This window comes from Phycodurus eques, chromosome 4 (genome assembly GCF_024500275.1).
Source record: "Phycodurus eques isolate BA_2022a chromosome 4, UOR_Pequ_1.1, whole genome shotgun sequence".
Lineage (NCBI taxonomy): Eukaryota > Metazoa > Chordata > Actinopteri > Syngnathiformes > Syngnathidae > Phycodurus > Phycodurus eques.
The window spans coordinates 119,833-135,315 of NC_084528.1; the positions used below are offsets into that span (position 1 = coordinate 119,833).

At 45.5% G+C, this 15,483-nt stretch overlaps 1 protein-coding gene across 1 annotated transcript in view; it reads right to left on the reverse strand.

The window, feature by feature from the left end:
* Positions 1–11,837: 11,837 nt before the first annotated feature.
* grik2 (glutamate receptor, ionotropic, kainate 2) overlaps positions 11,838–15,483 on the reverse strand; it is a 278,259-nt gene continuing 274,613 nt past the window's right edge. Inside the window, exon 16 of the mRNA XM_061673582.1 lies at positions 11,838–12,083. Coding sequence (XP_061529566.1) covers positions 11,919–12,083 — 165 coding nt within the window. The 3' untranslated portion in view covers positions 11,838–11,918. The remainder of the gene's footprint in view (positions 12,084–15,483) is intronic.

Below are 15,483 nucleotides of genomic sequence, written 5' to 3' on the forward strand. Positions count from 1 at the left end.
AATCGATACAGGGTCGCAGAGTCTTGTCCTTCTTGTCCACAAAGAAAAATCCGGCTCCCGCAGGGGATGAAGATGGGCGAATAATCCTGGCTGCCAGGGATTCATAGCCTTGTGTTGCGGCCCTGAAAGAGAGAAGAACCTCCCTCATGGGGGTGTGGTTCCAGGCAGCAAGTCAACAGCACAGTCATAAGGTCTGTGGGGTGGAAGGGATTTGGCCTTGGATTTGGAAAAAACGTCTTTAATATCCTGGTAATCCTAGGCATTTGAGATAAATCAGGATCCCCAGATGGGGTCTGTGGATTGTCATTAGAAACATAGCCCTGAACATCACATGGTGGCTTGAAACAGTTCTGGGCGCAAATGCTGCCCCATTACATATCATCCCAGAGGAGCAGTCAATGTGGGGGTTATGTAATTTCAACCATGGGTTCCCTAAAATAAGGTCATGATTCATGGCGTCAAAAACATGAAAACTAATGCGTTCCGAGTGAGAATCAGGAAATGTCAATGGGAGTGTTTGGGTGCGGTGAGTGATCTTGCCCATAAAACTGGCATCTGCAGCATAGGTGTTGCGGTAGCGTTTTATTTGAAAGGTTCTAAGGTCCATACGTCTAACGAGGAGGGAGTTGAGTAAGTTTGAGTCAGAACCTGAGTCAATTAATACAGGTGTATGAATTTCTTGATCAGGAGAGCATAGTGTCACTTTAGGAAGAACCCGGGAAGGGTCTTCCTTCATGAAATTCAGACTCACCTCTCCCGTGCCCTTGCTACCGGCACCGGCAACTTTGACGTGACAGTTGCTCACGGAATGACCCAACTGCTCGGTGAGGAAGGCAGCTGCCTGCAGCTCAAAGTGGAGTTCGCACTGAGTGATGAACAGTTTAATGGTCCCAGAATCTCCAGAGAATCTCTCGAGAGAGCTCTGGGCAGACAGCAGCGGAGGTGGCAGGTGGTTGCATGGTGACTGCTTCACATGGAAATTTTGGTACCGTGGTGGTATCGGGTGTTGTGCCAACTGGTTCCTTCTTTTGAATCATTTTCATAAGAACTTCAAACTGTGAGGCCACCTGTCTCATCATATTGTCCTGATGTTCTGATAATCCCTCTAGATGAAGGTGGAGGGCAGCAAGCTGCTCATCCTGCTTCGAGAGGCGTTGACCCTGCGCTTGAAGGGCTTTGCGCATCGCGTCTGAGTCTGCTGGGTCCATGTTACGGCCAGTTCGTTCTGTCATGAACGGAACAGAGGACAGGACCCAAAAATGCACGACTCCAAAACAAATGGACAATTTCAAAAAAGAGATGTTTAATATACGGGCAGAGTTCGATACACAGGCAGGCAATCCAAAAAAGGCAACAGTATCCAAAAACATGAGGCAAAAAGGTGAGGTCGATAATCGGAACAGGCTGTAGTCTTACTGTGAGTCTTTGATGTGGAAACAAGGAATGCTGGAACGCGACAACAAGGTACAACGAACTGGCGACGAGAAAGAATGAGACACGAGGTTAAATGCAAGGGGTAATTAGGGTGAACGAGGCACAAGTGGTGAAGATACTCTCAGGAGCAGGTGTTAATGAAACAGGGGGAAGACAAAAATCGGAACACACACCCATGACAGTTTGTGCCTATGTACCAAACAGAAGTTCAGGGTACCCACCCTTTTTGGAGTCCTTGGAGTGGGTGCTCACGCAGACAATGACAGTAAGACAGTAAGACCTTGGCAGGAACGTGCACCCCCCACGCCCCCACCCCCCAATCGGAACCCGAGTGGTCTTCTGTTATCGGACTTCTGTGCTTATCATGGACTGTCTGTAACAAACACCATGTTCAAGCATAACGGTGTCCACACATGCAGTTGGCACCAGGGCACAGTTTGATGATCGACTTTGTGGTTGTGTCATCGTTTTTGCGGCCACATGTCTTGGATACTCTGGTGAAGAGAGGGGCGGAGTTGTCAACTGATACCACCTTGTGGTGAGTTGGCTCCAATGGTGGTCTAACCTGGCAGGTCCAAACGTATTGTGAGGGTCTGGTGGGAACGTCTGGTAGAATCCCCTGTCAGAAGGAGTTTCAATTCCCACCTCCGGCAGAACTTCACTCACGTCCCAGGGGACGCGGGGCAGATTAAATCAGAGCAGACCATGTTCCGCGCCTCCATTGCCGAGGTGGCTGACCAGAGCTGTGGCCCTACGGTGGTCAGTGCCTGTCGTGGCGACAATCCCTGAACCTGTTAGTGGACACCAGTGGTGAGGGATGCCATTAAGCTGAAGAAGGAGTCTATAGGGCCTTTTTGCCCTTTGTCACCAATTCTGTTCATAACTTTTATGGACAGAATTTCTAGGTCAAGCCAAGACATGGAGGGGGTCCGGTTTGGTCGCCTCAGTATTGCATCACTGCTTTTTACAGATGATGTGGTTCTGTTGGCGTCATCAAGCCGTGATCTCCAACTCTCACTGGAGCGGTTTGCAGTTGACTGTGAAGCGGCTGGGTGAAAATAAGCACCTCCAAATCTGAGACCATGGTGCTCAGTCGGAAAAAGGTGGTGTGCCCTCTCCGGGTCGGGGATGAGATCCTGCCCCAAGTGGATGAATTCAACTTTCTTGGGGTCTTATTCACAAGTGAAAGAAGAATGGAATGGGAGATCGACAGGCGGATCGGTGCAGCGTCCGCAGTGATGTGGACTTTGTATCGGTCCGGACACAAGCAGCTGAAATGAGTTTCCTCCTCAAGGTGTTCGGGCTGTCCCTTAGAGAAAGGGCGAGAAGCTCTGTCATCTGTGAGGGGCTCAGAGTAGAGCTGCTGCTCCTCCACATTGAGAGGAGTGAGATAAGGTGGCTCGGGCATCTGATTAGGATGCCTCCTGAACGCCTCCCTGGGGAGGAGACCCTGGGGATGACCCAGGACACGCTGGAGAGACTACATCTCCCACCTGGCCTGGGAACGCCTTAGGATCCCCCCCGGAAGAGCTGAGCATCCACTGTCCCCGATGTCCACACGATGTTGCAGAGGCGTGTCAACCACGACATCCCCACAACATTCAGAGCCTTTAGGAACTCTGGGCAGATCTCATCCACCCCTTGGGGCCTTGCCACCAAGGAGCTTTCACCAAGGACCAGAGACAGGAGAGCCCGCCTCAGAGACCCCAGACTCTGCTTCCTCATGGGAAGGTGTGCCGGTGGAATTGTGGAGGTCTTGAAAGTATTCTCCTCACCGACTCACAATGTCTCGAGTCGAGGTCAGCAGCGCCCCATCCGCACTATACACAGTGTTGATGTGCACTGCTTCTTCCCTCCCAAGACGCCAGACGGTCGACCAGGATTTCCTCGAAGCCGTCAGGAAGTCTTTCTCCATGGCCTCACCGAACTCCTCCCATGCCAGAGTTTTTGCTTCAGCGACCACCAGAGCTGCATTCCGCTTGGCCAGCCGGTACCCAGCTGCCTCAGGAGTCCCACAGGCCAAAAAGGCCCGAAAGGACTCTTTCTTCAGCTTGATCGCATCCTTCATCGCCGGTCTTCACCAACGGGTACAGGGGTTGCCGCCACGACAGGCACCAACCACCTTACGGCCACAGTTCCGGTCGGCCGCCTCAATAATGGAGGCTCGGAACATGGTCCACTCGGAATCAATGGAACGTGGGTGAAGTTCTGCCGCAGGTGGGAGTTTAAACTCCTTCTGACGGGGGATTCTGGCAGACGTTCCCAGCAGGCCCTCACAATACGTTTGGCTCTGCCAGTTCAGACTGGCATCTTCCCCCACCATCGGAGCCAAAACACCAGCAGGTGGTGATCAGTTGAAAGCTGTGCCCCTCTCTTCACCCGAGTGTCCAAGACATTCGGCCGCAAGTCCGATGACACGACCACAAACTCGATCATCGAACTGCGGCCGAGGGTGTCCTGGTGCCAAGTGCACATATGGACACCCTTATGCTTGAACGTGGTGTTCGTTATCTAATGACTCCAAAAAGGGTGGATACTCTGAACTGCTGTTTGGCTCAAATGCACAAACAGTCAGGACCTATCCCCCCACCCGAAGGTGGAGGGAGGCGAGCCTCTTGTCCACCAGGGTGAACCCCAATGTACAGGTGCTGAGCCGGGGGACAATTAGTATACCCACACCTGCTCAGCACCTCTCACCGTGGACAGTGAGAGGTGCGATTGGCCGGGCCACCAGGCCCGGCCAATCGCAGGGCACATACAAACAAACAACCATTCGCACACATATTCACACCTACGGGCAATTTAGAGTTGTCAATTAACCTACCATGCATGTTTTTGGGATGTGGGAAGAAACCGGAGTGCCCGGAGAAAACCCATGCAGGCACGGGGAGAACATGCAAACTCCACACAGGCGGGGCCGGGGATTGAACCCCGGTCCTCAGAACTGTGAGGCAGACGCTCTAACCAGTCGTACACCGTGCCGCCTCATCGAAAACATAATAAATAAAATCTATATAAAATAAAATCTTTGCAAAATAACAAATTAAGGCAAATTCAGCTGCAAGTGATGGTCTTGTACTACATTGTTTCTACTTGTTAAGCAGCACAATATTGTAATATCACCAGACAGATAACAAAAACAGGAACAAGGGTGCAGTCGATATAAAAGGTATACACACCCCTGTTCAAATGCCAAGTTTTTGTGTTGTAAAAGAATTTTGACCAAGATAAATAATTTTCAAACGTTTTCCACCATGAATGTGACCTAGATTTTGTCCAACTAAACATTCATTTTTGTATCTTTTAAAGAGGGGAGGAGAAAATAAACAACTGAAATAAACTTGAATGTGATTGACTTGGATTTGACCTTTAACTTGCTGCCTTCTTGGCCACGTCACCATTGTAAAAGAGCTGTTCGGTTGTAACTGGTGTTTTACTTGGTTAAATAAAGTTTAAATGAAATAAAGACAACAATTTATCTGATTGCAAAAGGATGCCCTCCCTCTTATAACTGGCATGTGGCTTTGTTCAGAAGTAACCGATCACATCTCATGTTATTTTAATTTTTGAGTGAAAAAACAACAACACATGCAGGCCTTACAGAAACATTATTTGCTGTATCCGCTAAAATGAAAAGGCTGTTTGGTGACCAGCTATATTGATAAAACGTGTGTGTGTGTGTGTGTCTGTGAGTGAGTGAGAGAGAGAGAGTGATAGAGAACAAAATAGTATGTTTTATAGTTACCATATGCACAGCCAAAACAACAGCAAAAACAACAGCAAAAACATCTGCAACTTACCCCAAGGTGTTTTCTCCAGTTAGAAGTGGGCTGAAATATCAAATTTGGACAATGACAAAACTACGCTGCGTGTTAAAACTGTTGTTTTTTGTAGTCTGTAATGTAAACACTCGTCGCGCGTGGCTGTTACGACTCACTTTGATTTCCCCGCAAAACCCAACAGAAGATGTTTTGCGCGGACATGTGACCTTCCTGTGTCGTTTGATTGGTGAACTTGAGTCAAACATTACTTTGGTAGTCATGGTGGATAGGAGCAACTGCGCCCGATGCGGAAGTCGAAAGCGAAAGTCGAAAAATAGATCGCACACACTATTATTAATATAACCCCAGTTCCAATGAAGTTGGGACGTTGTGTTAAACATAAATAAAACAGAATACAATGATTTGCAAATCATGTTCAACCTATATTTAATTGAATACACTACAAAGACAAGATATTTAATGTTCAAACTGATGAACTTGATTGTTTTTAACAAATAATCATTAACTTAGAATTTTATGGCTGCAACACCTTCCAAAAAAGCTGGGACAGGGTCATGTTTACCACTGTGTTACATCACCTTTTCTTTTAACAACATTCAATAAACGTTTGGGAACTGAGGACACTAATTGTTGAAGCTTTGTCAGTGGAATTCTTTCCCATTCTTGCTTGATGTACAGCTTCAGCTCTTCAACAGTCCGGGGTCTCCGTTGTCGTATTTTACGCTTCATATTGCGGCATACATTTTCAATGGGAGTCAGGTCTGGACTGCATGCAGGCCAGTCTCGTACCCGCACTCTTTTACTACGAAGCCACGCTTTTGTAACACGTGCAGAATGTGATTTGGCATTGTCTTGCTGAAATAAGCAGGGGCGTCCATGAAAAAGACGTTGCTTGGACGGTAGCATATGTTTCTCCGAAACCTGTATGTAACTTTCAGCATTAATGGTGCCTTCACAGGTGTGTAAGTTACCAATGCCATTGGCACTAACACAGCCCCATACCATCACAGATGCTGGCTTTTGAACTTTGCGTCCATAGCAGTCCGAATGGTTCTTTTCCTCTTTGGCCCGGAGGACACAACGTCCACAATTTCCAAAACAATTTGAAATGTGGAGAAGTCGGACCATAGAACACTTTTCCACTTTGCACCAGTCCATCTTAGATGAGCTCGGGCCCAGAGAAGCCGGTGGCGTTTCTGGGTGTTGTTGATAAATGGCTTTTGCTTTGCATAGTAGAGTTTCAAGTTGCACTTACGGATGTAGCGCCGAACTGTATTTACTGACATTGGTTTTCTGACCTCCAACTCTCACTGGAGCAGTTCGCAGCCGAGTGTGAAGCGGCTGGGATGAGAATCAGCACCTCTCGGGGTCTTGTTCACGAGTGAGGGAAGAATGGAACGGGAGATCGACAGGCGGATCGGTGCAGCGTCTGCAGTGATGCAGACTTTGTATCTTTCCGTTGTGGTAAAGAAGGAGCTAAGCCGAAAGGCGAAGCTCTCAATTTACTGATCGATCTACGTTCCTACCCTCACCTATGGTCACGAGCTGTGGGTCGTGACCGAAAGAACAAGATCCCGGTTCAAAGCGGCCGAAATGAGTTTCCTCTGCAGGGTGTCCGGGCTCTCCCTTATAGATAGGGTGCGAAGCTCGGTCATCCGAGAGGATCTCAGAGTAGAGTCGCTGCTCTTCCACATCGAGAGGAGCCAGATGAGGTGGCTGGGACATCTGACTCGGATGCCTCCCTGACACCTCCCTGGTGAGGTGTTCCGGGCACGTCCCACCGGGAGGATACACTGGGGACGACCCAGGACACGCTGGAGAGACTATGTCCTTCGGCTGGCCTGGGAACGTCTCGGGATCCCCCCGGAAGAGCTGGATGAAGTGGCTGGGGAGAGGGAAGTCTGGGCATCCCTGCTAAAGCTACTGCCCCCGTGACCTGACCTGGATAAGCGGTAGAAAATGGATGGATGGTTTTCTGAAGTATTCCTGAGCCCATGTGGTGATATCCTTTACACATTGATGTCGGTTTTTGATGCAGTGCCGCCTGAGGGATCGAAGCTTACATGCAGTGATTTCTCCAGATTTTCTGAATGTTTTGATGATATTATGGACCGTAGATGATGAAATCCCTAAATTCCTTGCAATTGTACATTGGGGAACATTGTCCTTAAACTGTTCGACTATTTTCTCACCCCATCTTTGCTTGGGAATGACTGAGCAATTCAGGGAATCTCCTTTTATACCCAATCATGGCACCCACCTGTTACCAATTAGCCTGTTCACCTGTGGGATGTTCCAAACAGGTGTTTGATGAGCATTCCTCAACTTTCTCAGTCTTTTTTGCCACCTCTCCCAGCTTTTTTGGAACGTGTTGCAGCCATAAAATTCGAAGTTAATTCTTATTTGCTAAAAACAATAAAGTTGATCAGTTTGAAAATTTAATATCTTTGTAGTCTATTCAATTAAATATAGGTTGAACATGATTTGCAAATCATTGTATTCTGGTTTTATGTTTAACACAACGTCCCAACTTCATTGGAATTGGGGATGTAAATGAAAGTAATGAGGTGGAACGTTGGTTAGCACATCTGCCTCACAGTTCTGAGGACCCGGGTGCAAATCTGGTCTTGCCTGTGTGGACTTTGCATGTTCTCCCCGTGCCTGGGTGGGTTTTCTCCGGGTGCTCCGGTTTCCTCCCACATCCCCAAAACATGCACGGTAGGTTAATTGAAGACTCTAATTTGCCCATTGGTGTGAATGTGAGAGTGAATGATAGTTTGTTTATATGCGCCCTGCTATTGGCTGGCAACCAGTTCAGGGTGCATATATAAAATATGAGTGAATAGAGCCACTTTATAGTAGAGTACCTTTCTTTTTCCACACCAGCTATGCAGTGAATTTGGTCTACGCTTCTGCCCTCTTTGTCACATTTCACGTGTTGATTTTGGAGAGGAAAAAGTGGCATTCCAAATGCAATTTGTTATTTAACAATTGCTCCAAAAATTATTATTATTGGGATTGACTGCCAGTTTCCTTTTCTTGAGAAAAACGTACACAAAGACGAATTGTTGGTGAAATAAGGACCATGAATATAAAATTCAGGCATCTCCTTTAATGCAGCGCTGCTCATCTTTTGGTTTTGACATGATAGTGTTTCAATCAGAATAGTGTGGTCATGGCTAGAAAGTGGCAGATCTTTTAGTAGATTTGTGACGACACAATTCTCAAAATGAAGAACGGCTCAATCACAGAGAGATTTTTTTAGAAATTGACTTGGTGGTGGAACCTCACAGTCAAGGAAATCATACAAGGAAAGAGGTTAGCTAAGATGAAGTGGGACACTGAGAGGACTGAGGAGAGGAGAAAGGAATACACTGAGATGCGACGTAGGGCAAAGGTAGAGGTGGCAAAGGCCAAACAAGAGACATAAGATGACATGTATGGCGGGGTGGACACTAAAGAAGGAGAAAAAGATCTCTACAGTTTGGCCAGACAGAGAGATAGAGATGGGAAGGATGTGCAGCAGGTTCGGGTCATGAAGGATAGAGATGGGAATGTGATGACTGGTGCCAGTAGTGTGCTGGATAGATGGAAAGAATACTTTGAGGAGTTGATGAACGAGGAAAATGAGAGAGAATGAAGAGCAGAAGAGGCAAGTGTGGTGGACCAGGAAGTGGCAATGATTAGTAAGGGGGGAAGTTAGAAAGGCATTAAAGAGGATGAAAAATGGAAAGGCATTTGGTCCTGATTATATTCCTGTGGAGGTATGGAAGCATCTAGGGGTAGAATTGGGATTGGTCCTCCGCCTCCTCTGTTCATAAAACCTTGTGATGCCCCTGGATTTAGAATAACTTGAAGGTAGCAGGCACAGGTACTTTTATCACAGAAAACTTGCCAGAGTACTTTCACAACCTCCGACTGCTCAGCCTTGATACTGGTCGCATTACAGTATCCATGCATTATTATTTCAGCATATTCTATGTTAAAGCCATGCACATACAGTAAAAAACAAGGCAAATGAAGTGTCGTTTGTGAATATTGTACTTTATTTGCTTTGAACTTGTGCATCAACTTCAAAGGGTAAACGGTGAACTGAATTTAGTTTTCACAACAAATTCATGTTTTATTTAATACATATTTTTTAAAACCAATAACACACATTTGATCAACTGTGATTCCTAATTATCATAAATCAGGATTGTAAAATTATTAAGTATCTTTTGTGTTTATACATACACTATATTTGTTTCCACCTATGGTATGTTCTCAATAATAATCTCTCGTGTGGTAAAAATATGTTTCTTTTTATGTTGTTCCTTTATATGATTAAAAAAAAGTTTTTTTTTTCTTTCTCCAAAACACCAATGGGTTACTCTGTGAGAAAACAAGAGTGCATATCAATGTGAGGACGTGTTCAGGTGTCAGCTCAATGTGTAAACTCCCAGTCTGGGATATCCTCCTGCAGGTTGTTGGGGGGGCTTTTACGTCAATAAAAGAAATTCAATTCCTTCTTATGTTTTTCCGAGCTGCCCTTGAATGTATGCTGAACAGTCACTGTGGAGACGATAAATCCGACAGACAGCAGATGAGAAAAACATAGTGACTGATGCCAGTCACAGCAAGAGGAAAAAAACCTTGCACACATTTTTCTTGTTGTCATACACTAATTCTGGTTATGTTGGTCCAAGTCTCATGTGTTGCGGTTTTGGTGGGCTACAGGGTTTTTTTATAATTCAAATTGGGTTTTCGAATGGTGTTTGGTGTTTGATTCAAAGCATGTCAGAAGATATGTTTTTATGTTGATCAGGTTTCAGTCCAAGATGATGTCAATCAATGACATTTGGTCTACTTTCATGGAGGACAAAGACAATCAGACAGTATCGACATTTGAGAAGCTGAAACAAAAGGCTCAAAACGTTTTCACTTTTCATTGAATGTGTAATAAGCTTGCCGGAAATGATTATGTTTTCCCGAATTTTTGTGTTCAGTCTTACCTTTAGATTTTTAATTATTTGGCTACCTGTGCTTTACTGTCATTGTGTTTTACCTTAACCACAATTGGATTATTGAGTTCTTTGACCACTATGGAGAGGAGCAGTTGAGCTCGAGAGGATGAGCATTTGCCCATAAAAATTGACCTAAGCGGTGACCACAACAGTTCAGTTTGCCTGAAATTTTGTGCGTCGTGGGATTTTGTTGCCTCACGACCATCCCGTTTGGTCCACGGTGGCCAGAAATTACTGTGGCCACCGCGAACAATGGCGGTGGAACAACTTTTAGAGTGAGAAGCACTCTTTAACGCTCCTTTCCCAAAAAACAATTGTCAACAGGAGTGCTGATAGAGCCTTTCCACCCACAGAGCCAATCACTGAAGGAGGGAGTGAGGGGTCAGGTGTGGTAGATCTAAATTTTCCAGTCTGATCATTTTTCATTCCTGAAAAGGGGCACATCACACACATAGGGGCACATAGGGTAAACAATGTGTGTGTGTGTATTGGGGGGTGGGGGTGGGGGTTCCGCTACCTATGACCGGGAACATAGTTTGTACGACAACACTCTTGATGGTCAAGTTCATGTTGGTAAAGACCAATACAAAATGTTGGTTCTCTTTGTACAAAACAATTTTTCTTAGAAATTGTAAATCCATACAAATATTAGATTTGCTGTGAAAGAAGCCACATGAGACATTACACACTTTAGCATACTCATACAGACATGGACTTGAGATTTACTGCCTCAGTGAAAATCCATCCTGTACAAAATTTCCGAAATAAAACAATAAATAGTTTATCCACGTGTGACTGTTGTGAATTCATGTAGCTGTGCCAATCATTCTTCTAAATTGAAAGTAACGGTGTGCACCTCATTGAATCTCTATTTACGACTACTGGCTGATACGATACATGGAACTCAACAGCTTGCGATATTGGCCTTAAACCATGCATCCTTTGGTTATACGTTTTTATTTCTGCATCCTTCCCACACACGACATTTAAAGACTCAAAGTCTACTTTGAAACACAAATAAATATCACTTATTGCCTGATGGATGATATATTACTTTTTCTCAATAAATCAGACACTATGTGACAAAGCAATACAGTATTTCCCAATACAATTTGAAATCTGTCATCATCATCTTTGAGGCTTGAGGTTAACTTGAGTTGAGAGCTTTGAGTTTGCTTGTTCAATTCATGTTTGAAAACACCCAAATCATTATTGTTAGTTTCCAAGTCCCTCTATATGTAATTTGACTATGGTCGTAGCAAAGCAACCTGTGATTAAGATGCTCATGTGGTTGCATCATTATGTAGGCAGCATAAGTCATTTAAGATGATGATGATTAGGTACATTCCACCTGAAATTTTAATATTCCCAACCTCTTCCTTTCTCATTGCATTTTTTTCCAGGCTTGGAAACGCCACTGCCAATACTTTGTGCCTTGTTATTGTGGTAAGAATAATCAGATAACTTGCTGAAAATTCTCCTTGGTTCAAGTTATTTCCACAGAAAATATTATTGAATCCAAGTTCATCTTTAATAAGAACGACTCTTTGTCAATGCACTCTCAAGCACCTCTGCTCTATGTAAAAAATAACCCAAATTGTACTCCCTCCCTTTTACCAATTTCCCCCACATTTCTGCCAAGTGTCTCTACATGCATCCTCATTGCAGAGCTGAGTGTGAGAAAGTGATTCCCATTTCATGTCATGGTCTCTTTCCCTGGCAGTCTGCGGTCGTTGAAGGTGTGCATGTTGATAACCGCCTCCGTTTTTGCCATGACGAGTGGCTGAGGCTTGTGTTTGAGCCTGCGCTGGCACTTCAGTGACACCCTCAGTTCGTCCACCATGACACTGCAGAAGGACCTCTGAAGTTGGGAATAGAGGGGAAGACAATAGAACAGAATTGATTCAAGACTCTTGCTGTTGTTAAAATGTTATGAGCAATCACAATATATAATTCAGTACTATAACATTTGAGAATGAGAATGTGTATGATGAGTGTGGTACAGATATGCATTTTAATGTAAGGTGTGTGTGTTTGGGGGCGGTGGATTTGATGATATGGATGTCAGAATCGTCACGGTGACCGACTGGTTAGAGCGTCTGCCTCACAGTTCTGAGGACCGGGATTCAATCCCCGGCCCGCCAGTGTGGAGTTTGCATGTTCTCCCCGTGCCTGCGTGGATTTTCTCCGGGCACTCCGGTTTCCTCCCAGAGCCCAGAAACATGCATGGTAGGTTAATTGACAACTCTAAATTGCCTGTAGGTGTGAATGTGAGTGTGAATGGTTGTTTCATTGTATGTGCCCTCCGATTGGCTGGCAACCAGTTCAGGGTGTACCCCGCCTCCTGCCCGATGACAGCTGGGATAGGCTCCAGCACGCCCGCGACCCTTGTGAGGAGAAGCGGCTCAGAAAATGGGTGGATGGATGGATGTCAGAATCATAGAAGGATGGAATCTCGATTCATTCTTAAATTTCAGAACTGAAACATTTTAGCAGGGCAGTGACTATTACTATGCTTCAATGGAAAACTGGGCAGTGAGTCGGCACCAACAGAAAGTCACAAGGCACTTTCAAGGAAAATGTGGAAAATTGTGGAACGCTGAGAAGCTTTGACACAGTCATTTTCATTTCATTTGATCAACAAGGGTAAAAACATGGCCCACTCAATTTTCTTTTAAAAATCAATTCATTTTACTGATAGGAGTATTTGAATTATTGGCAGTTATCCATCAAAAGGTCATAATTGTTTCTAAGAAAAAATATTCTGAAGTAAAAGCTTTGTGAAACCTTTAATGCCAAAATTCATCATATTAAGTTGTTGCAATACTCCAGAGGAATCTGTTAGCTGTAATACGAGGATGAGTCAACCATTTTGCATTTACTCAGTAGCAGATAGCAAAACAAATGGTGTTACTTATGAGAAATGAACAAACATTCATGAATTTGTGAAAGTGTTGGAACTATTGCATGTCTTTATTGTCATTCTGATTGTATAAAGACAAGAGTGTCATGGGTTTAATGAGTAGTTAGGATCATTTATGCACTCATGTTCGAAGGGAAACGCGTAAATTGTGCAACTCACATGATTTTTATGAAGCTGTCTATATCTTTACCATTATAGCTGTTCGAATAAATGTACATAAGTTATCTCATGTTTACTCTAATCCTATTGCAAAACATTTATTCAGCAGTACAAAGTTGATTGTATCAGGAAAGTTGAAGTTGTCTGTGAACAGGACTGTGCCCTCATCAAAAGATAGCGGCTGGAACATTTTGCGGTCGAAGGTTGAAACAATCAGCGCTGATGAACATCTGCATTGTCATCTGCACAATATATCATATCATGTTCCAAGATGGCGCCTACCAGTGTGGTCGCCTCGGTAACGCGCTCTCTAGTATTGTCTTTGTTTTTGTGTTTTTCGTCCGTCTTTGGAGACCTTACACGACTCACTTACCTGATAACCATGAAGGAGGCTTCTCCGGACTTTCTGTCACCAACTTTTGAAAATCCGCTCAGTGTTTTCCCCGAGTCACTCACCGGAGCGGCGTCCGCGGTTTTCGGCGCACGGATGCGGAAGCGGCGCCACAGAGGAAAACGAGCCGGAATTCAGGTGAAACTCCGCAAGAGAGGACACAGATTGGCGTTCCCGTCGATCCACCTCGCGAATGTGCGCTCCCTACCCAACAAAATGGACGAGCTTCATCTTCTGTTAAAGACCAGTAAAGACTTCGGACGTTCTGCGGCCATGTGCTTCACGGAGACCCGGCTTTGCGACGCTGTACCCGATGGCGCCGTCATGCTTCCCGGCTTCAACATTCATCGAGCGGACCGCGACATGGAATCATCGGGGAAAACGAAGGGCGGCGGGATATGCCTCCATATAAACGAAAAATGGTGTACGGACGTCACGGTGCTCAGCACACACTGCAGCCCGCATTTGGAGTCGCTGTTTTTGAACTGTATACCATTTTACTCGCCACGTGAGTTTGCATCGTTTATACTGGCTGGAGTCTATATTACACCGCAAGCTAACATGAACGCCGCATTGCTAACGCTCGCCGAACAAGTCAACGAAATTGGAAGAAAACACCCTGACTCACCCCTCATTATTCTCGGGGACTTTAACAAAGCTAAACTCAACCACGAACTCCCTAAATACAAGCAGCACATCGACTGTCCTACCAGGGAAAATAATACTTTAGACCACTGCTACACTACGGTAAAAAACGCATACCGTGCTATACCTCGTGCAGCCCTGGGCTCGTCTGATCACTGCTTAATTCACTTAATACCGACGTACAAGCAAGAACTTAAATGTGCGAAGCCTACAGTGAAAACAGTCAAAAAGTGGACCAATGAAGCAAAGATGGAACTTCAAAGCTGTTTAGACTGCACAGACTGGAGTGTCTTTGAAAATTCAGCTGGCAGCCTGGATGAATATACGGACACTGTCACATCCTATATCAGTTTATGTGAAGAGGTTTGTGTACCAACAAAATCATTTCGGACATTCAACAACAACAAGCCGTGGTTCACTGCTAAACTTAAGCAGCTTCGCCAAGCTAAGGAAGATGCATATCAGAGCGGGGACAGGGCCCTGTATAATCGAGCTAGAAACCAGTTTACTAAAGAAATTAACATTGCAAAGAGGACCATGTGTCCCCATCCTGCCTCAAAGTCTGCGCGGACCAGCTCGCTCCAGTCTTCACTCAGATCTTTAACAGCTCTTTGGAAATGTGCGAAGTTCCATCCTGTTTCAAACGCTCCACCATCATTCCAGTCCCCAAGAAACCTGCAATCTCTGGAGTGCAGTCAACATGGGACTGCACTTCATCCTAGAACACCTCGACAGTGCAGGGACCTAAGCGAGGATCCTGTTCGTGGACTTCAGCTCAGCGTTCAACACCATCATCCCTGAACTCCTTTCAACCAAGCTTCTCCAGCTCAGCGTCTCACCTGCCAGTGGATTTACAGCTTTCTGACGGGCAGGACACAGCAGGTCAGGCTGGGGGAGGCCACCTCATCCACACGCAGCATCAGCACTGGGGCGCCCCAAGGTTGTGTCCTCTCTCCGCTGCTCTTCTCTCTCTACACGAACGACTGCACCTCAGCGAACCCGACTGTCAAGCTCCTGAAGTTTGCAGATGACACCACTGTCATCGGCCTCATCAAGGACGGTGACGAGTCTGCATATCGACAGGAAGCGGAGCGGCTAGAGCTGTGGTGCGGCCGACACAACCTGGAGCTGAACACGCTCAAG